Source organism: Eleutherodactylus coqui, chromosome 6 (genome assembly GCF_035609145.1).
Source record: "Eleutherodactylus coqui strain aEleCoq1 chromosome 6, aEleCoq1.hap1, whole genome shotgun sequence".
Taxonomy (NCBI): domain Eukaryota; kingdom Metazoa; phylum Chordata; class Amphibia; order Anura; family Eleutherodactylidae; genus Eleutherodactylus; species Eleutherodactylus coqui.
Genome location: NC_089842.1, coordinates 228,548,873 through 228,570,687, shown reverse-complemented (window position 1 = coordinate 228,570,687; position 21,815 = coordinate 228,548,873). Strand labels below are relative to the sequence as shown.

General features: G+C 52.4%; 2 protein-coding genes across 2 annotated transcripts; one reads left to right on the top strand and one right to left on the bottom strand.

The window, feature by feature from the left end:
• Window positions 1-5,300: 5,300 nt before the first annotated feature.
• VPS72 (vacuolar protein sorting 72 homolog) lies at window positions 5,301-10,600 on the bottom strand. Its single transcript, XM_066609041.1, has 6 exons — window positions 10,033-10,600; window positions 9,534-9,686; window positions 7,349-7,469; window positions 7,012-7,188; window positions 6,030-6,174; window positions 5,301-5,840 (listed from the first exon to the last, which is right to left on the bottom strand). The coding sequence occupies exons 1-6, from the start codon at window positions 10,147-10,149 to the stop codon at window positions 5,468-5,470; spliced, it is 1,086 nt and encodes a 361-aa protein (XP_066465138.1). The 5' UTR covers window positions 10,150-10,600; the 3' UTR covers window positions 5,301-5,467.
• Window positions 10,601-13,631: 3,031 nt separating this feature from the next.
• PEX19 (peroxisomal biogenesis factor 19) lies at window positions 13,632-20,636 on the top strand. The gene is made up of 8 exons (XM_066609040.1): window positions 13,632-13,714; window positions 14,297-14,409; window positions 14,477-14,642; window positions 14,951-15,036; window positions 15,126-15,287; window positions 15,595-15,759; window positions 18,363-18,407; window positions 19,935-20,636. Exons 1-8 carry the CDS (start codon window positions 13,666-13,668, stop codon window positions 20,013-20,015), a joined length of 867 nt encoding a protein of 288 aa, XP_066465137.1. The 5' UTR covers window positions 13,632-13,665; the 3' UTR covers window positions 20,016-20,636.
• Window positions 20,637-21,815: the final 1,179 nt, after the last annotated feature.

The following is a 21,815-nucleotide window of genomic DNA, read 5'->3' as shown; positions in this document are numbered from 1 at the left end:
CGTTAGAGGAGTAACTGAAAGGATGCAATATTAGAGCAAAAGGAGCATTTAATGCAGATATAGCTTGGATACAAGATGTGATACGGGTGGGCATGGAGGCTCTAGGACCCTGATGTACCGCCTCTAGCTTGGATACAAGATGTGATACGGGGACATGGAGGCTCTAGTACCCCATTGTACCGCCTCTAGCTTGGATACAAGATGTGATACGGGGGGCATGGAGGTTCTAGTACCCTGTTGTACCGCCTCTAGCTTGGATACAAGATGTGATACAGACCGGCATGGAGGCTCTAGTACCCTGTTGTACCCAGTCTAGTTTGGATACAAGATGTGATACAGGCGGGCATGGAGGCTCTAGTACCTGGTTGCAGTACCTGTAGCTTGGATACAAGATGTGATACAGGCATGGAGGCTCTAGTAGCCTGTTGTAATGCCTCTAGCTTGGATACAAGATGTGATACAGGAGGGCATGGAGGCTCTAGTACCCTGTTGTACAGCCTCTAGCTTGGATACAAGATGTGATACGGGCAGGCATGGAGGCTCTAGTACCCTGTTGTACCGCCTCTACCTTGGATACAAGATGTGATACGGGTGGGCATGGAGGCTCTAGTACCCTGTTGTACAGCCTCTAGCTTGGATACAAGATGTGATACAGGTGGGCATGGAGGCTCTAGGACCCTGTGGTACTGCCTCTAGCTTGGATACAAGATGTGATACAGTCAGGCATGGAGGCTCTAGTACCCTGTTGTACCGACTCTAGCTTGGATACAAGATGTGATACGGGGACATGGAGGCTCTAGTACCCTGTTGTACCGCCTCTAGCTTGGATACAAGATGTGATACAGACCGGCATGGAGGCTCTAGTACCCTGTTGTACCCAGTCTAGTTTGGATACAAGATGTGATACAGGCGGGCATGGAGGCTCTAGTACCTGGTTGCAGTACCTGTAGCTTGGATACAAGATGTGATACGAGGGGCATGGAGGCTCTAGTAGCCTGTTGTAATGCCTCTAGCTTGGATACAAGCTGTGATACAGACCGGCATGGTGGCTCTAGTACCCTGTTGTACCGCCTCTAGCTTGGATACAAGATGTGATACAGGCGAGCATGGAGGCTCTAGGACCCTGTTGTACCGCCACTATTTATTAATATAATTTTGCAGAAAAAGTATGATGTTCTTTATGCTGCAAATAATAAACCTAAAAAAGGCAGCATTGATGTTTTCACTTCCTGCCCTGAAAAAGGAAATACTAGATCTAGAATAGATTATATAAATCCAAAAATAATAGCACTAAGTACTGCAGCTCAGCATGTAAAAACATCCGTCTTACGGCCATGGGGACAGAAAAATAAAAGAAGTTCCGGCTTTTGCACCTGTAGCGGCGTATAGCGCCATCCCGTATATACAGGCCGGACCAGTGAGCAGACAGTGGTCCATCACTTGGGAGGTGTGCGGACACCATTACTGGCTGTCCAGTCCTCAGTAGACCCGCCGAACCACGTCAGACTCCAGGCCTGCCACGAGGTCCGGATGAAGAAGGACCGGCTCTGCCCTTTCACAGCCAGCGCTCGCCAGAAGGGGCAGCGCCAGCACAGGGAGTGGGGGCCATCTTGGATACTGAGCTCCTCCACCCTGCTCTCATCACCAGCTTATCAGTGGTGGCTCAGCTCTGACAACCCTACCCGGGCACCCTAGCCACCCGCCAAGGTAGGAAAGCGCAGCGCTGGAGAGGTGGACGGAAAGAAACCCCATTAAGGCCGCCCGCAAACAGACGGGTCGGAGTCCGCATGCGGAGTCCAGCCCTGGCAGAAGTAGTATCCGCGTTGCCCGCTTTTCTTTTTCTTCATCTCCGCTGTGGTTGGTCTGTATGGCTCGCCGTTATACATGCGCAGTACAGATAATTTTTTTTAAACGTCTAGTGACGATGCGGAATCTGCGACCTTTCCGCAATATTAATTTCAATGGAAGCCATCAGCGCAAAAATGGAGCATGCTGCGATTTTTCCTCCATGAACGGAAACCACAATTGGTTTCCACTCACGTGCAGGAAGAATCCCTCGGCATACTATGGGCGGATCCTGGGGCGGACGCCTGACGTGGATCCGCCCGTGTACCTGATGTCCCTCAGTGTGTAGAGCTGCACCGCCATGTAAGGAGTAGCTACAGTCAGGGATCCTTCACACGGGCGGATGCCGTTTAAAGTCCGTGACCGATATTGTGCCTCTTCACAGCATATCTGGGCCTATTTGTGCTTTTTTACTTTTTTTTTGCGTGCATATTCCCTGTATTTTTCACATGTGCAAAACAAAACGAAACCCCCCGATGAACCCCCGGAGATTTCTCCTGCATTCACGTGTAAACACGTACGTACTGCATGTGCATTTACACGATCCCATAGACTTTAATGGGCAATTTTGGCCATAATACAGACCAAAATGGGACATGCTGGGTTTCTCTCGTTTCCTTTTTGCAAGCGCGTGAAAATCCGTCTCCGAGTGCCTCAATGCAAATCAATGGGGGGGTAGGGGGTCCTCTCTGCATTATGCATGTACAAAATACGCACATAACACGATGCACGAATTCCCCCATGTGAGCGAGCCCTTATCACCAGCCCTGTGACAGCACCCAGAATGCTGACATGGAGGATGACACCCCTGGCCTAAAGACCTCCCCCTAGTAGGAGCCCCCAACCTACACCTAGAGGACCACCTACTGTAGGGAACATTAACACTTTCCACAACGCAGATTTTACAGTTCGTCATTTTTGTTTTTTTCCCCCCATTCCAGGCGCTATAACCTCTATCCTGTTCCGTCCACACGAGGGCGCACTCCCTGCGGGACGATTCTATTGTTTACTGGAACTATTTCATGAACTGAAAAACATTGCTGGTTTTTGTTCTTCCTGTGTTCACGGTGTGGGATGCGTTATGTTTACTTTGTCCTGCGGCTCAGTACGGTTACTCTGCAGATAAATGTGCAGCTCCTAGGTTTTACAGCAAAAAAAAAAAAATATATATATATATATATATATATATATATATTAACCCTTTCCAACCCAATTTGTATCCTGGTTTTCCTAGGGGGGTTACTCTTTTTCTGCTGTTATACAATGGCGCTATCTGCTGGCTAAAGCCAGTACTGCATGAGGTGACATGTTGGATAGGCTCCGACAGCAGAGAGGCTGACAATATACAGTAAGAGAACCCTGACGGACGTCTTCCAACATCGGAGCTGTACAGCCTTAAATCATAATGTCTGCAGACATCAGACAGTGGATTGGAAAGGGTTAAAATATATACAGTATATTATAATTGTCACCATTTTTGACCCCTATAACTATTATTCCATGGATGGCATTGTATGTATAATGTTTTTTCCCAGCATTCACCTTGCTAAATAGAGTAATATTATAATAGGATGTACTTTTATGGTGTTTAGGTTTCCATGGTAAAAATGGCATTTTTCCCCATGATTGCTGTTAAAAAAAATATATATTTTTTTGTTTTTGGACTTGATCACTTTATATATTATACTTCTGTATTGCAGTACTTTTCAGCACTGCCTATGAAAGGGGGTAAAAATTATTGATGGACTGTCCTGGAGCATAAGTCATCAATAGTACATTGGCAAGGGTCGCAGGCAACAGGCTCCGGCCAATCAGCTGTTCGCCAGGATGGCAATGCTCATGTACCAAGCTAATTTCTGCAGGAAGTAAATAGCTCTGTTCTTACTCCAGTGGCCAAGATTGGTACTGCTGGCAAAGTTCCCATTCAAGAATCTTTTCCCACATTTCTAATGAAAGTCAAAACAAAAGCAAAATTAACCCCACACATTTGATATTGCTGTCAAAGAAAATAGGGGGAAAAAAAGCCAAAATTACATTTTTTTTTTTTGGCACCATGTCCTCAAGAAAAAAAAAAATTCAAGGAGTTGTCCAAGTTGTTATTTTAACAAACCTCTTTTCCCGTGTAGTAACTTAACTAACCAGCATATACTCACCTCTCCCCACTCCCAACTGTGCAGGGCTCCACTGCCCACTGCTGTGCGCGGCTCCACCGCCAGGTTCCCTGCCCCCTGCTGTGCGCGGCCCCAAAGGAAAAATTTTTTTTTTATAGCGTTCAGAAGATTGCAGCCTCCAAAATGTTATCTTTTAAGATTTATTTTTTAAACAGCCCAACAAAAACTATAAAAACTATTTAAAAATGTATCCCTGTCAATAACGTTATCGTGACATTGTCGCCAATGCATTAAGTAGAACTGAGAAATCCGTCCCACAAAAAAAAAAAAAAAGAAAGAAAGTTTCGATAACCTTTTTGACAGTGGGAAGGAGAAACCTTTAGGCCTCATGTCCACGGGCAAAAGAAGAATTAAAATCCGCAGCGGATTTTAACTCTTCTCCTGCCCGCGGATCCGCACCCCATAGGGATGCATTGACCACCCGCGGGTAGATAAATACCCGCGGATGGTCAATAAAAGTGATTTTTTTTAAAAATGGAGCATGAAAAAAATCTGGAGCATGCTCCATTTTCGTGCAGGTCTCCAGCGGGGACGGCTCCCGCGGGCTTCTATTGAAGCCTATGGAAGCCGTCCGGATCCGCGGGAGACCAAAATCGGAATTTACTCACCTGCTCCGGTTCTTCCCTTCGCCGCGGCGCCATCTTTTCTCCGTCACGGCTGGATCTTTTTTCTTCAGGCCGGCGCATGCGCGGGGCACGTCACTGACGTGCCCTGTGCATCCGCCGGGCCGAAGAAAGAAAATCCGGCCGCGACGCAGAGAAGATGACGCTGCGGCGAAGGGAAGATCCGAAGCGGGCGAAAGGTGAGTTAATTCTGATTTATTCTTATTTTCAGCCCTCATGTCCGCGGGGCAGGAGGGACCCGCTATGGATTCTCCATGGAGAATCCGTAGCAGGCCTGATTTTCCTCGTGGACATGGAGCCTTAAGGCCTTATTCACACGGCTACACAAAAAAAAGAAAAAAAAAAAAACGCACGACTTCGCATGTCCGTGAAGCTCATGGTTTCCAATGGGTTTTTCAGGCTACAAAACATCTCTTATGTGAAAGAACCCATTGGAAACCAATTCAGATCACGGCGGCGGAAGACGAGAGATTCCACTACAAATGTGAATGTACGACATGCGGATTTTGGGGTGGATTAATTTGTTTGTGGTGTAAAACTACGTGACGCGCGACTCCAACACGCAAGTATAGACAAAAACACTGAGCTCAGCTGAATTACATTCTGATCCGCCGTCTCGCCTCCCGACCCACAAGAGTTCCCATGGATGGATGATCTACGGCAGATTTACCGCTCCGGCAGACGTCACACAGAAGGTTTTTGGTCCTGAAAATAATTTATTTTATAGAAAAAGGAAAAAAAAAACAAAAACTAAAACCCCCAATAAACCAGCTTAGGTGCTGAGTGTTCCGTATCGCGCTCCTCGGACATCCGGGCAGCCGTGGGAGGTCAGGTTGTCGGCACGCTCTGTTTGATCACTATCTTCTGCCGAGTGTTCCGCTGACTGGTGTCCTGCGTCGCCGTGGGACCCATGGAAGCGGCCGCCATGGCGGCGTTGGGCAGGCCGTGGGCGGTGATGTACTTTTTGTAAGCCTCTCGGATGATCTTGAAGGAGCGGGCGTTGTAATAGGGGATGTCAGTAATGGGGTCCCTGTACTGGGCGGGCTTGTGGGTGACCGGGCACAGCTCTCGGACAGGAAGCTTGACTTTGTTCCTGGGGAAAACACGCTCAAAACCCTCGTCATCCGAGAAGGTGATGAAGGTGCGGGAGCACTTGCTGAGAGGGGGCGCAGTGGAGTCACCGGTCTGCTCCTGCTCCAACCTGGAAAACAGTGGGTGCCTCAGTATGCTGGGTGACAACCAATATGGCCGCTCGTCTGATATAAAGACCCCAGAGCAGGGGATGTCAGCAGAAATCTGGGAAAGCCAATTACAACCCCTTTGGGGGCAATCATAGTGGCCATGTTGGTTCTCACGGGAGAAACGTGGCTTTGACTAAAGGACCACTCACCCTTCCACGTCTACGTTCTCCTCCTTCACGGTGATGTCCGTGATGAGCGGCATGGCCACCGAGTGGTAGCGGATGGTCGGCCCGACGTATCTCTGCTTCTTCTGCACTTGCTTCTTCTTGTCGGCCTCTAAGCGTTCGTAATTTTCTGCAATGAGAGAAATAAATGTAACCCTTTCCAATCCACTGTCTGACGTCTAAAGACATTATGATTTAAGGCTGTGCAGCTCTGATGTTGGAAGACATCCGTCGGGGTTCTCTTACTGTATATTGCCAGCCTCTCTGCTGTCAGAGCCCATCCAACGTGTCACCTCATGCAGTACTGGCTTTAGCCAGCAGATAGCGCCGTTGTATAACAGCAGAAAAAGAGTAAGCCCCCTAGGAAAACCAGGATTGGATTGGAAAGGGTTAAGAAAAGAGGCAGCGGGCGGAGACTGCTGGGCCATAGGATCATTAAAGGGGAATGCCACTAAATTAAAGGGCTTGTGCTATGATGGTAGGTTATCCACTATCTACAGGATTGTTGGGGTTCCGACAGCTGGGCTGAGCACCTTAAAAGGGGCTTTCCAGGAAGTGTCGGCTGTTAGTGCCGGGATACGACGGGGCTGGAGTGGAAGCCGCTGCTCAGACCCCGTTTTTTATTTTCTGATGCAACGACTGGGAAGTTTTTTTTTTTGTTTGTTTTTAAATGTCAGATTTTTTGCAATAATGGAAACATTTTTTTACTTTTTATTAGGTTTTCATGGTCTCCATAGGATAGGGACCTTCCAATCACTCATGCAATGGTGACCTGCAAACTATTAAGACGTGCAACAGGCAGGGCTTAATAGGCAATCACTCATGGCAGCCATAGGGGTCACCAGAAGGCTCAGGGATGCCATGACATCCGGGCGGCACCCAACCAGCCGTTTGGGACATTATAAAATCGATACATTTAAATGGTCAACAGCCATAATCAGCGTTACGGCCGGCATTACATGCGTACCCAGCGAGCGGATGTTGATTTCCTCTGTGATCTTGGCCTCCTCCAGCAGCTCCTCCTGGGTCAGCGGCCTGTCGGGGTGCGGGCCTTTCTTCTTGCGGGACTGCACCTGCCGCTCCTGCACCCGCAGGAAGGTCTGCCGCGTGTGTTCTGTGGTAGACTGACGCATCTGCTTACGGCCTGGTGGGAAAAGGTAAGTTCAGTGGCTTCCCTCAGGACTGGATGCCCAAGGACCAGATATAAACACTACAGACACAGCTGTCCTACTGGCTGATAACAGCAAGCAATAGATCATAGCACTCAAGAAATTAAGACAATGCACACCTTATATCCCACTTACTTTCTGCACTGTCCTCTGTGGTCTCCTGCGGGGGAGGCCTCTCCGGTCGGCTTTTTGGTGTGCTGCTGGACGCGGCATCCGATTTGGGTTTGGGTTTCGGCTTCAGAAGTTGAATTGGTTCCTATGGAGGAAAGGAGACGACAACCCTGAGTGCATCCTGACCGAAACAGAGGGGGTAATGACCAGCAATGGGGCCACCGGACGGCTGTCATTAGCTATGGGCCCTGCAGGGGACATTCCCACGCGCATCACTCTCACAGCACGTAGTTCTTCACGCCACCATCTTTTTTTTTTTTTTTTTTCTTAAAGACACGGCAACAAGAAGCAGCCGTTTCACCCTCCCCCACCATACTACTAATGCTGCCCCGGTGACAGGAGGCCATTGTGAGGAAGCTCGACGAACCAGGGGCGCCTGTGTGTCCATTCCCAAAAACAACGAGCCCCCGCACAGCGACACTAGTCAACCGTTAAAAGAAAAGTTCCTGAGGGGCAGAATACGGCAAAGAAAAGACATTAAAAAAAGTTTTTAATTCTTGATGAATGTTCTAAAACAACCTTGGTGCCCCCACGTCTGCAGAAAACCGGGTCATTTCAGGTCTCACTTCTGTGAATCCCCCTAACAGTTGCCTTGTGGTCCTAGCCTAGTGTGAGCTGCGATGTCCTGTGTGATCGGACAGCCTTCTATCCTACAGTCGCTCTCCTGTGGGATCGGCGCAGACTGGCACCTTCACCCCACACACATGGGGCACCCGTCACCCTGCCGCCGGTCACAGGCTGGCCTTCCTTGGACTACTTTTGGTAGGTTCTAGCCACCACATATGCTTCTGCTTCCCGGCTCAGCTAGAAGACTTGACTGGTCTTAATGTTCTGGCTGCTCGGTGTTCTCTCCTCGCATTATATTCACCATACTTCGGCGATCTTCGCTCTATAACTTTAGTCTCCGAACCGTAAGAAAAAAAATGGCCGCTCTAACAGCGCTTTTCTTTCCCCCTCAAACTGAAGAAGTTGAAACTAGCCGCACGCTGAGACAGCAGTTGGTACTTCACGCATGCCGCAGATCAGCACTTACATCACCTGCTCTTAGCCAACCAGCATCTCAGTGGAAACCGTCAGCAAGTTCTGATGGTTTCCACAGGGATGGATATCTGGGCGGCACAGAGTCCCCTAAGCATTAACACGCTCCAGTCAGCAGCTAGACCCTACTGATGGTACCATTAGCAAGTCCGCTTGAAAATGCTGATGGTTTCCACACTGAGGTTATTCCACTGAGTCGGCTATCTGGGTAGAGTAGGATCCTACATCCATGAATACCTTAGTGAGGACCAATCCGCCTTTTTTACTGACCTCACCGATGGGCTTTAAACCTGCACATCTTTTTAAATGTGGTGGCTTGACTGACTCCTGACAGCGGGGCTCCTGCTCTAACAGCCGTGAGGAGACAAGCCTCCATTCCTGGCAGTTTAACACCTTACATTCCACAATACTCAGCAACTGCAGCATGTAAGGAGATGACAGGGGGAGGGGGCTCCTTCTGTCACCCATCGGCACCCCGCAGTGCAATCACAAGGTACCAATGGGTTCCTATGGCAGCCGGATGCCTGACAAAGGCCTCCATGTCCGCCATGTAACTCCGCCTACTAGGCTGCTGTCATAGGCTTAGTAGAATGCACTACATAAGTAATGCAGTGTACTATCCTAGTAAATGAATGATCCCATCTTCAGGCCCCCTCCAGGGATTAAAAAAAAATAAAATAAAAAGTGTAAAAAAGAAGAAGGACTCACTGAAGTTCAAAATTAAAAAAAATAATAATAATAATAACCTCCCCCCCCCCAATAAAAAAACAAAAAAAAAAAAAACACATTTTTTTGCTTTTTGGCCCTACGAAAACCTTTTTTAAATGGCTAAAATCCAGAAGGGAAAAAATACGGATGATCGGTATGACCGCGTTCATTACGATCCAGACAGCGAGATGATGTCATTTATCGTACATGGGCAGTTCAGTAAAAAAAAAAATAAATAAATAAATGCCTAAATTAAAAAAAAATAAATAAAAAAATAAACAAAAAATTAATAAAGTACATTCCGGCGGTGCCGTGTGCCTCAGGATGGCGCCAATGAGGCACAAGGCAGGCCAGTCATTAAGGGGTTAATGTAGACTGGGCAGCCGTGCTGACTGGCGCTCACCTTATACGCCTTGGTCACCACTCTCCGCTTGCGCTTGGGCTCGTCCTCCTCGTGGTCGCTGGCCGGCTCGTCACCCTCGTCGATGTCAAAGTCCGAATCCACTTCATCCTCGCTGGCGTCCCGATCATCGTTGTACTCCTCGTCGCCGGACTCCTGCGGGAGGAACGTCAGAGTGAGCGGCGGCAGCAACCAAGAGCTCACTCAGGGGGTAGGCGCCCCCATAAGGTCGGTTTGGGCTCACCAGCTCCCCTGGGAACTAAGGACTCGGCTTTCTTCTGCATCCGAGCAGTCGTCTCGGATGCTCATCCAGAGCCTCCTGCTGCATGAACACAATGCTACAAGGACAGTAAAGACTGACACACAGCCATAGCTGCAGGAGAGATGGATGGGCAGGGGATTTAGGACTAGAAGTCCCAGCATGCACAGTGATAGCTGCGAGCTCTATTAGGGCATGCTGGGAGATGTAGTTCACAGCGTGTCCGGCTGTGAGTAAACTAACCTCGTTGAAGCCTCCGTACGTAGTCTTGTAGAACTCATCCTCCTCCTCCCGGTTCAGCAGACCGGACAGGCGGTTTCCAGCCGTCTTACGAGGCGCTCTGCTCTCCGCCAGGCTCATCTTGCTGGTCTTACAAATCGGTCAGCGGCTGGATGAGTCTGAAGACCAAGGCGAGAGCAAGCGACCGCAGAGCGGCGAGCGACAGGACCAATCAGAATGCAGCATAGAAGAGCCAGGTTGGAATCAGCCAATTAGAGGAGCCCATATAATTCTATACCTAATGGGAAGCAAAGGAACGCATGACGTCATCAGTTCTGCGACAATTTGAAGCGATTACCGTGCCAGCCGTAATATGGCGGCTCAGGCTCTGTGTTTATTGCTAGGAATGGTGAAAGGTACTAACGGAATAAAGTTTATATTTAGTGAGGGTGACGTCTTCATGTTTATTCTGGCTGTGATCGTAGATCATAAATCACGGAGATGACCGTGCACCAAAAGAGGGACTACACCTGCAAGCACACGTAGGCAGGTTACTACCTTGTAACACACCTGTAACCCTGCTACACTGTGCCCCCTCAAAGTAATAGTGCCCCTCCATACTATAGTGCCACTCTGTGCCCTCCTCTTAGTAGTGCCACTCTGTACTATAGCGCCAATCTCTACCCTCCTTAATAGTGCCACTCTCTGCCCCCTTAAAGTGCCCTTTTGTGACCCCTAGAAATACTAGTGCCCATCTGTGACCCCTCAAAATCTGTAACCCTGCCACAATGTGCTTCTCAAAGTAATAGGCCCCCTATGTGACCCCTTAAAATAATAGTGCACCTCTGTTCCCCCTCAAAGTAATAGTGCCCATGCGACCCTTCAAAGTAATGGTGTTCAAATGTGCCCACTCAAAGTAATAGCTCCCCTGCCCCCTTTAGTCCACAACTTACCCGGTCCCCTGAAACTCCAGTTGGCAGAGGACAAAGTTTCTTTTGCTGGTGTAGGACACACTGCAGCTCCATGTTTGGCATAGCCTGCTTCCTCCCCGTCTCCTGCACTGGGTAGGGGCGCTGTAGAGCAGGAGACGGGGAGGTGTGGAGCTATGCTGCTCACAGAGCCCTGCAGGTTTGTGCTGTGCTCTTATGTTCGCCCCTGACTGCACTCACATCTACGTCCTGAGGTGGCAGATAATAGTTTATAATGGGACGCACCCAAAAATCAGGACCGTCTCGCTGGAATGTGGGCGGTGGAAGGTACGCTAGAGGGGGTCAGTGGTAACAGTCACGTCGTGGAGTCAGAGAGGATCCGTAGGCCCCTCTGCTACATAGGAGGTCTGTAAGTGACACGTTACTGCCAGGGGCCCCACTACAAAGTTTACATCAGAGCCAAAAAACTTCAAGCTTCACCTCCAACAGCAAACTACTTCACTGGTCAATAAAACTGATGCGGTCGCCTAGAACACCACCGTGGTGAGGACGTCCCAGCCGGATGTTGGCACTGCTCTGTACGTCTCATCCATTCACTGTCTGGCAATATGGAGGATAATCGTGACAATGGTGACCTGAACGCTGGGCGCGCCACATTTGTGATCCTCCTCCAACTCTGCAAACGTTTGGGCTGCGGCAAACACACTCCTGGATAGAGCGTGACCCAGTAATGATGAATGACCTGGGTATGCGCTCCAGAGATGCTCGATGCAATGAGAAACAGGCAGAGCATGGTTGCCACACTCTGAGCATGCTTGGAGTGCAATGATGAATCTGTCATTTGTTTTGCTGCCACCATGAGATGGGGGGCTGTCATGGGGTTACAGCACAAGTCAACCTTAGTACATAAATACAGCACCAGAACCAAGCTCACAACATAAACACAGTACAGGACCCAAGCTCGTAATGTAAATACCTCACCAGAACCAAGCTTGTAACAAAAATAAAGTACCAGAACCAACCTCAGGACATAAATACAGCAAAAATATGCTGTCTATGAGTGACAGTCCCCCGCCACACTTGGCTCCCTGCAGTGCTACAGCTGTGTAGGGGAGCCATGTCAGCGACTGTCCCGCGCCGCTGTGCTCTCCCTGCAGTCAAAGCCTGCAGTCGGGGGCCAGCGCCTGTGACTGTCTCTCCCCCCCATGCTGCCGCTGGCAATTTTTCTTGGCAGGGTGCCGCACTTGTCAGCCGCCTTTACCAGGAAAGGTGCTTCACGCCGGTCTGCCCTCCCTGCTGCCATCCCCGCTCTGCGCGTAAACACAGAGGGGGGTGCTGCGTTCTGCGGCACTGGTGGCGGGGAGGGCGCTTGCAGCAGCGGATGTAGCAATACAGCCGGGGCTGCCGGTTCAATGTAAAAGAAATTCTGCAGTATGCTGTATGTTACTGGGCTGCCAGGACCTACAGCCCAGCCAACTGTCCAGCAAATCACGTTAAGGGGGCATCACTCTCCTGTCAATCTTGACTCCACCAGGACTTCCTGGTGGCGTCAAGATAAAATAATACCCCAGAACCAACCTCAAGATATAAATACAGCACAATTCAACCTTAGTACATAAATACAGTCCCAGAGCCAAGCTCAGTACATAAATACAGCACCAGAACCAAGCTCACAACATAAACACAGCACAGGAACCAAGCTTATAATGGAAATACATCACCAGAATCAAGCTCGTAACAAAAATAAAGTACCAGAACCAACCTCAGGACATAAATACAGCAAAAATCAACTTTAGTGCATAAAAACAGTACCAGAACCAAGCTCACAACATAAACACAGCAAGGAACCAAGGTTGTTACACAAGTACAGTACTAGAACCAACCTCAGGGCATAAATACAGCACAAATCAACCATACTACATAAATACAGCACAAATCAACCATAGTACATAAATACAGCCCCAGACCCAAGCTCAGTACATAAATACAGCACCAGAACCGAGCTCATAACATGAATACAGTAGCAGAACTAAGCAATTGGTTGATGGTCTGACAGCAGCACAATGGAGCATCAGAGGGTAGCAGACAGAGCCAGGAGGGACTCAAGAAGCTGCCACACAGAGGAAGAAGATCATCCGCCCAGGCGGACCTAAGGATTGGGGGGGGCGATCACCCCCAGACTACACTCACCTAGTGCCCTCTAAGGTCAGTAGCCAGCGCCCTTTGGTACCACATGGGTCGCACACAGCTACTCCCGGTCATGTGAAGATGATTCATGTATATTATTAACCTCTGCAACTTTCTTTAAAAAATAGCGTATTTACATTACTCGCCATTTTCACGACCTGTGCCTGCTGTCAGTGGGTGGAAATACGCTCAGAGGCTAAAACCTTGTCCTCATCATGTTCAAAAACTACAGCAGCAAGATTCCAGCTGAGGACAAGGCTTTACATGCTGGGTGTTCATATTCACTTACAGCAAGCACAGCTATTGCATGAGCTGGAGTTCTTCTTTACTAGTGGAGAACCAGTGTGATACGATCACCTCGTGATGCCAGCTACTGGGCCCGGCCCCTTCAGCACAGGGCTCCTCCCTGTCACCTTCGTCTGCCTTTTAAAAATGGCGCCGGCCAGTGCGGCATCACTGCCCTTACTGCAGTGGGGCGTTCTATTGGCTGTGCGGTGACGATGTCACTAGGACACGCCCCCGCCCGGAGGAAGCAGGAAAGATGGCCGAAGCTGGGGGAGAAGACAAGGAGCTGGACGAGCTGCTGGACAGTGAGAGCTGGGAGAGGGTGCAGGGCTGCTACTTCTCTCTGGTGTTACTCTACAGCTGACAAAACCTGAGTAGCGGGTGGGGGTGATTGTTATTGGCATCTGCTATTGTTCTCTGGTGTCAGCTAGTACTCTAAACTTGCTCAACCTTTGGGCATGCTGAGACTTATAGCTCTGCTATGGCTCTCTGATGTCAGGGGGTATGGAGCGATAGCACCTGACTGACACATCAGAATAAGCCATTGCTCTCTGGTGTCAGCTATTCTGCACCTTGTATGGAGGTCATGTGTTGACTAACGGTGAGCTATTGCTCTCTGGTGTCAGCTATTCTGCACCTTGTATGGAGGTCATGTGTTGACTAACGGTGAGCTATTGCTCTCTGGTGTCAGCTATTCTGCACCTTGTATGGAGGTCATGTGTTGACTAACGGTGAGCTATTGCTCTCTGGTGTCAGCTATTCTGCACATTGTATGGAGGTCTTGTGTTGACTGACTGTGAGCTATTGCTCTGTGGTGTCAGCTGATGGGAGGACTAGTAACCCGCAGCATGTCGGCCGTGTTCTCCTTCTCCTCTGTTATGTGACAGGTGCGCTTGATGACTTTGAGAAGACCGGTCGCCCTCCTCCTCCTCCCGCAGCGACGTCCAACCAAACCGCGAAACCCGCCCCGTCCGAGAGGCCGCCCGCTGATGCAGCTAAGGTTAGTGCCCCCCGCTGTCCCCCGCTCCCTGTGTGCACGCCGTCTTAGCGCTCTCCTCTCCCGCCAGGATGCCCTCTTCACGTCTCAGGAGAAGTTCTTCCAGGAGCTCTTTAGCAGTGAGCTGGCGGCGCAGGCCACCGAGGAGTTCGAGAAGGCCATGAAGGAGCTGGCGGAGGAGGAGCCGCACCTCGTCGAGCAGTTCCAGAAGTTGTCCGAGGCCGCCGGGAAAGTGGGTAAGAGAGGGGCAAAGGGCACCTGTGAGTATGATGGCGTGTAGCTAGTAGGCTCCGCCTCCCTGCTGCCCGTACAGACACCCACATCACGCTGCCACCCTGCCATCAGTGTCTGCAGTCCTATGTTAAGATTGTCACTGCACCGCAAGCAAGGGCTGGAATAGCGGGCGGATGCCATGCTGCAGCCCAAGAATAATGTGTGAGCGGCTGCCATGTCTTCTTTACCCCCTCTGGCCACCATTCGGGCTGTTGTCGGGCTGCTTCTGCCGCCTCTTGAGTCTACAAGGTGAATTTGCTTTTCCCGACAGGAAGCGATGAAGGTTCCCAGCAGGAATTTACATCTTGTCTGAAGGAGACGCTGACAGGACTGGCGAAGAACGCCAACGACCTGCAGGTAAGAGATGTACCCCCTTGGGGCTGCCATCTTGCCTCGCCTCCACAGTGCCCGCTGATGCCCCTCTGCCCTCGTGTGTTTCCTTGCAGAACTCCAGCCTGTCGGAGGAGGAGCTGTCCCGTGCCATGGAGGGTCTGGGCATGGAGGAGCTGGAGGGCGAGGGGAACATCCTGCCCTTCATGCAGAACATCATGCAGAACCTGCTGTCCAAGGATGTCCTGTACCCGTCCCTCAAGGAGATCACTGAGAAGGTGACCGCATCCTGGGGGACAACTAATATGGCCGCCGCTCCCACCGTGTAGGATTGGTACTGGCGGCCATATTGGTTGTCACCCAGCTTTCTTGGTGATACACTGGTCCCCATTTATGAAACCGGTCTAACAGTAAGATGTACTTGTTGCCCCTAGCAGCCAATCAGAGCTCAGCTCTCATTTTATAAACTTGTGGGGAAAAATGAAAGCCGCTGTGACTGGTTGCCGTGGGCAACAGGTAGAGGTGTGATACATGAGAGCGGGTAGGGCGCTCTAACGTCGTCTTGCTTCTCCTCCTGCCGCCCAGTTCCCAGAGTGGCTGCAGACACATCAGGACACGCTGCCCCCCGAGGAGTACCGCAAGTACCAGGAGCAGCACAACCTCATGGCCAGGATCTGCCGGCACTTTGAGACCGAGACGTCGGGGGACGAGGCCACCAGATTTGAAGCCATCATGGATCTTATGCAGCAGGTAACCGAAATGTACAGCGCAGATGGGCGGGAGGTAGTGCTCCTGTCTGGGCAGTCAGAACGGGAAGGAGAGCGGTGCCTACGGGGGCGAGGGCGGAGAAGGGAGCGGTGCCTATGGGGGCGAGGGCGGAGAAGGGAGCGGTGCCTATGGGGGCGAGGGCGGAGAAGGGAGCGGTGCCTATGGGGGCGAGGACTGAGAAGGGAGCGGCGCCTACGGGGGCGAGGACGGAGAAGGGGAGCGGCGCCTACGGGGGCGAGGACGGAGAAGGGGAGCGGCGCCTACGGGGGCGAGGACGGAGAAGGGGAGCGGCGCCTACGGGGGCGAGGACGGAGAAGGGGAGCGGCGCCTACGGGGGCGAGGACGGAGAAGGGGAGCGGCGCCTACGGGGGCGAGGACGGAGAAGGGGAGCGGCGCCTACGGGGGCGAGGACGGAGAAGGGGAGCGGCGCCTACGGGGGCGAGGACGGAGAAGGGGAGCGGCGCCTACGGGGGCGAGGACGGAGAAGGGGAGCGGCGCCTACGGGGGCGAGGACGGAGAAGGGGAGCGGCGCCTACGGGGGCGAGGACGGAGAAGGGGAGCGGCGCCTACGGGGGCGAGGACGGAGAAGGGGAGCGGCGCCTACGGGGGCGAGGACGGAGAAGGGGAGCGGCGCCTACGGGGGCGAGGACGGAGAAGGGGAGCGGCGCCTACGGGGGCGAGGACGGAGAAGGGGAGCGGCGCCTACGGGGGCGAGGACGGAGAAGGGGAGCGGCGCCTACGGGGGCGAGGACGGAGAAGGGGAGCGGCGCCTACGGGGGCGAGGACGGAGAAGGGGAGCGGCGCCTACGGGGGCGAGGACGGAGAAGGGGAGCGGCGCCTACGGGGGCGAGGACGGAGAAGGGGAGCGGCGCCTACGGGGGCGAGGACGGAGAAGGGGAGCGGCGCCTACGGGGGCGAGGACGGAGAAGGGGAGCGGCGCCTACGGGGGCGAGGACGGAGAAGGGGAGCGGCGCCTACGGGGGCGAGGACGGAGAAGGGGAGCGGCGCCTACGGGGGCGAGGACGGAGAAGGGGAGCGGCGCCTACGGGGGCGAGGACGGAGAAGGGGAGCGGCGCCTACGGGGGCGAGGACGGAGAAGGGGAGCGGCGCCTACGGGGGGCGAGGACTGAGAAGGGGAGCGGCGCCTACGGGGGGCGAGGACTGAGAAGGGGAGCGGCGCCTACGGGGGGCGAGGACGGAGAAGGGGAGCGGCGCCTACGGGGGGCGAGGACTGAGAAGGGAGCGGCGCCTACGGGGGGCGAGGACTGAGAAGGGAGCGGCGCCTACGGGGGGCGAGGACTGAGAAGGGAGCGGCGCCTACGGGGGGCGAGGACTGAGAAGGGGAGCGGCGCCTACGGGGGGCGGCGGCGGAGAAGGGGAGCGGCGCCTACGGGGGGCGGCGGCGGAGAAGGGGAGCGGCGCCTACGGGGGGCGGCGGCGAAGGGGAGCGACGCCTACGGGGGGCGGCGGCGGCGGCGAAGGGGAGCGGCGCCTATGGGGGGCGGCGGCGGCGAAGGGGAGCGGCGCCTATAGGGGGCGGCGGCGGAGAAGGGGAGCGGCTCCTATGGGGGGCGGCGGCGGAGAAGGGGAGCGGCGCCTATGGGGGGGTCCAGGGGGGGAGAAGAGAAGAGAGCGCGGTGTCTGGGGGGAGAAGAGGAGAGAAGAGAGCGCGGTGTGTGGGGGGAGGAAGAGGAGAGCGCGATGTCTGGGGGGGTCCGGAGGCGGAGCAGCACTCTTGTCTGGACCAGCAAGAATGAGGGGGGAGTGCAACCATGGGTGGGGAGCAGTGCTCTTGTTGAAAGCAACAATATTCATGAGGAGCACAAATGGGAGGGAGCAGTGCTCTTGTTGGGGGAGCATGAACGAGTGTGGGGTATATTTCTCGTCTTGGAACGCTGGGAGGGAGCGGCGCTCTTGTCGGGGCAGTGAGAATTAGGTGGAGCGTGAACGTATTTCTATCGTCTGGGGCTGCTAAGAGGGAGCGGCGCTCTCGTCTGGGGCTGCTGAGAGGGAGGGGCGCTCTCGTCTGGAGCTGCTGGGAGGGAGCGGCGCTCTCGTCTGGGGCTGCTGGGAGGGAGCGGCGCTCTCGTCTGGGGCTGCTGGGAGGGAGCGGCGCTCTCGTCTGGGGCTGCTGGGAGGGAGCGGCGCTCTCGTCTGGGGCTGCTGGGAGGGAGCGGCGCTCTCGTCTGGGGCTGCTGGGAGGGAGCGGCGCTCTCGTCTGGGGCTGCTGGGAGGGAGCGGCGCTCTCGTCTGGGGCTGCTGGGAGGGAGCGGCGCTCTCGTCTGGGGCCCCAGGACCGCTGGGAGGCAGTGGTGCTCTTGGCTGGGGCAGCAAGAATTAGGGAGAGCACGATCGAGGGTGAGGAGAGGTGCTCTTGTTGGCGCAGTAAGACAGGGGAGAGAGGAGCACGCTTGTCTGGGGCAATAAGAACTGGGTGGAGCGTGAAGGAGGTGTAGGAGCGGCGTTCTTGTCTTGGGCTGCAAGAATTGGCTAACGAGCGGCTGTGGGAGATGCTGGGAGGGGGCGGCACTCTTGACCGTGGCCACGGGGAGCAGGTACTAAATACTACTTCTGTTATTTTGCAGCTCCAGGAGCTAGGGCACCCCCCCAAGGAGCTGGCCGGAGACTCGGTACGTTGCTTCAGCTGCGAGCGGTGCATGTCTGTACAATCTCATCTACCTGAAAGGTTGAATTCTTGATCTTAAACTGATCCTAAGTAGCATCATCTCTTTTGCTCCAGTCACCTCTAAAGCTGCAGTTTTGCCAGAGCGGTGATCCTGGCTGCATTGCATTCTGGGTACTAGACAGTCCCTGGTGCGGTGATAGCTCAGCTGTAGGGTTTTGGGGCATGCTCCCCCTGAACGCACGGATTCTGATGCTCCCTGGGTATAAATAGATGATGGGTATCGTTCCCCTTTAAGTCCCGCCCCCACTGTACTCCGCCGCGTTCTATTTGAGGGCCCTGGCTCGCTGTGACGGAGACATCTGCTCTGCTCTGACCAGTTTTGGCTTCTTGGCTCCGTCTTGCAGCTTGTTTACTAACTCTGCATCCCAAGAAGAGGAGGTGAAGCCCGTCGGAGAGTTAACCTTGTGTGTGCCGAAGACCTCTGGCTGAAATGTAGCCACAGGGTCGGCCTCCAGTCACATCCAGAGCAGAATTCATATACTACAGTCACATTCAAAGCTGTATGCTCAGTTCTTATACCGCAGTTTCAGTCGTAGCAGAATCCATTATTCTTGTACTGTAGTTGCATCCGGAGCTGCATTTGTAACAATTATACTCCATTCACATGCAAAGCTGTATCCATAAGCTTTTATGGTCTATTTGCATCCAGATCTCACACTCCACTTCTAACACTGCAGCTTTCAAATTTTTTAATAGTGTACTCCCATTTTAGATGTGAAGCTATTTTATGATACTCCGGTCACATCCAGAGCTGCATTCTTATACTGTATGCCAGGCCTTTTTTTCCAGTCACATTCAAAGCTGCGTTTCCAGTTCTTCTAACTACAATTCTAGTCGTAGCAGAATTCACTATTTTTACACTGAAGTCCTATCCAGAGCAGCATTCATAATTCTAATACTCCATTCACAAAGCTGTATCCACAAACATTATACTCTAGTCACATACAGAGCTGCGTTTCCACTTCTCATGCTCCTGTCATCCCTGTTTCGGCATTCATAATTCTTATACTCCAGTCAGATCCAGAGCTGTATTTCCAAATCTTATACCCCAGTTTTGTAGCAGTATGCGCTATTTCTATACTGCAGTTACCTCCAGAGCAGCATTCATAATTTTATATTCTCCACTATATTCACAATACTCCAGTTCCAACTAAAGCTGCACACCCCAGATCTAGTCATAGTGGCCAAATAGCAGTAAAACTTTATACGCACAAATACGTGGTGTAAATGCACTTATACCCTTGTGACGCCGGCCTTAAACTGATGTCACATCCAGAGCAGCATTCAAAATTCTTAAACTTTTTTTCATGTAGAATGCTACTTTTATTAACCTTATTCTCTAGTCGCATCCAGAGCTGCATTCCCATAGTTGCATTGTAGCTAAAAAGCCTGCTGAAATGTGAGTGCTGCTTTGGGTGTGCTTGGAGTATAAGATATATTCACTCTGAGTTTTCTGTAACTTTCTTTTCAGCCGCCCGGTTTGAATTTCGATCTGGAGGGTATGAACCTTAACTCCGGAAGTGCCAGCGGTGAGCAGTGCCTGATCATGTGACCTGTAGCAGACGACGTAGCGTGCAGCAGGAGGTCGGCCCCCGTTGTTGGCTCGGCCAGGACGTCCGGGTAGAGGCTATAAGGTGGCTCCAATCTGCACAACCCTGCCACCGGTCAGCTCGTACATTGCCGGATGACTCCGAAACGCGTCGCCTGGGACAATCTGACATTTTCTCCAAGACTGCCTTACTGATGTAACCGCTGGCGATGATGATGATGATGACACGTAGCCCCGCCCCCAGGACCCAACCGCATGTAGAAAGACGACGCTGCCTGTATATAACGTGCCTCCTCCACCCCACATGGCACAAAAATACCGACACCATGGCCACCCTGCTGCTCGGTTAGCGAGGTACAGAAGAGCGCCTCTCTTGTATCAGTGGTTTACGGTAGAAAGAAGAAATAATCCTTGGTTGGGCCTGAGGCTTCAGCATCACAAACTCCCCTCCCCCAATGGCTGCAACTTTGCCTGCACTGCCCCTTTAATTCTGGTGGGTGGTAAGCCCAGCCAATTTCGGCAGAGCTGTCGCGGTTGTCTGTGTTACACCAGTAGGGGCCGGGGGTCCTCTATGTTGGTAGATTCACTGGACTCTTAAAAAAAAATAAAAACCAGAACGTGAAAGTGCTTTCTCCTCCTCCTAGAGCAACCCGGACCTTATCTCTCCTCCGTCATGGTCAACTCCACAAACCTCAAAAGTCAGAGGGTTTCTTGGTTCTCTCCTGCCCCCTATAGGCACTAGCCAAGGCTGGTCTTCTATGATGTACAGGGTGGGGTCACAGCAAAGTATGGGCTAGTTTTCTGTGGCCCACCCACTATAGAATAATGCACTGACCCACGTGGCGCTGAGCTCTAATGTGCCATGTTTCCTCTATGGGGTTGCCAGCTGGTGATGGCCTCTTTTAACATCGTGCCAGCCCCCATCACACTAGTGCACTGGCTTCATAAAACTGCACAAGTGCTTTGGCGGCTGTTCATCACCTACTATAGTCGGGGGTTTACTTAGCTAAACTTAGTCATCGTGGCGTCACATGGTAATAATGCCCCTAGTAGAACCACCAGCTCACAGAGTACTGGTGCCAGATGCCATGTGCTGCCAGCAGAGCACAACCGGACTCCTCCCCTGTCTCCTGCACACACTGCAGTCTGATAGCAGGAGACGGGGGAGGAGTCCGGTTGTGGTCAGCAGAGCGTGTGGTGGCAGTACTTTACTCACAAAGAAAACGGAGTAAACTGCTGCTGCGAGTCAGCCGTAGCAGGGGCGGGCCCTCTGGTTCAGGGGCCCTGTAGCAACGTAATAATTTTTACTGGCAATATTGCCAATTATAAGGGAAAAAAAATGACCAGAAACAAATGTCCGTCACGGCAGCCTACACGTGTATTAAATGTGCGGGTGCTCATACGCCAGGGCTGTGACACCATAGCAGAATCGTGAACCTCAGTACTCAGATACAGCTAATGCCTGGATAACCCTGCACAACTGTGATATCTACTAATGGCACAGAAGTGGGAGGGTCCTAGCACATATTGTGATCAAAACATCTGACCCATCCACCATGTCCAGGTGACCAGCACCGCAACAGGTCCCCCTCTGAGCAGACTCTCTTCTCCCCGAGCCTCCAATCATCAGACGGGGCCCGGCCCCTGTGAGGGCCAGTCTGAGTGCTGAAGGCCTGCACATAGCAGATGGGTTCATGGGTTTTGATTGGAATATGTGATAAGAACCCTGACCTTTTTGCGGTTTGTAAATATAACAGTTGTGCAGTTTTAGCCAGGTATACGAGGGCGGAGACATGGGTGTGG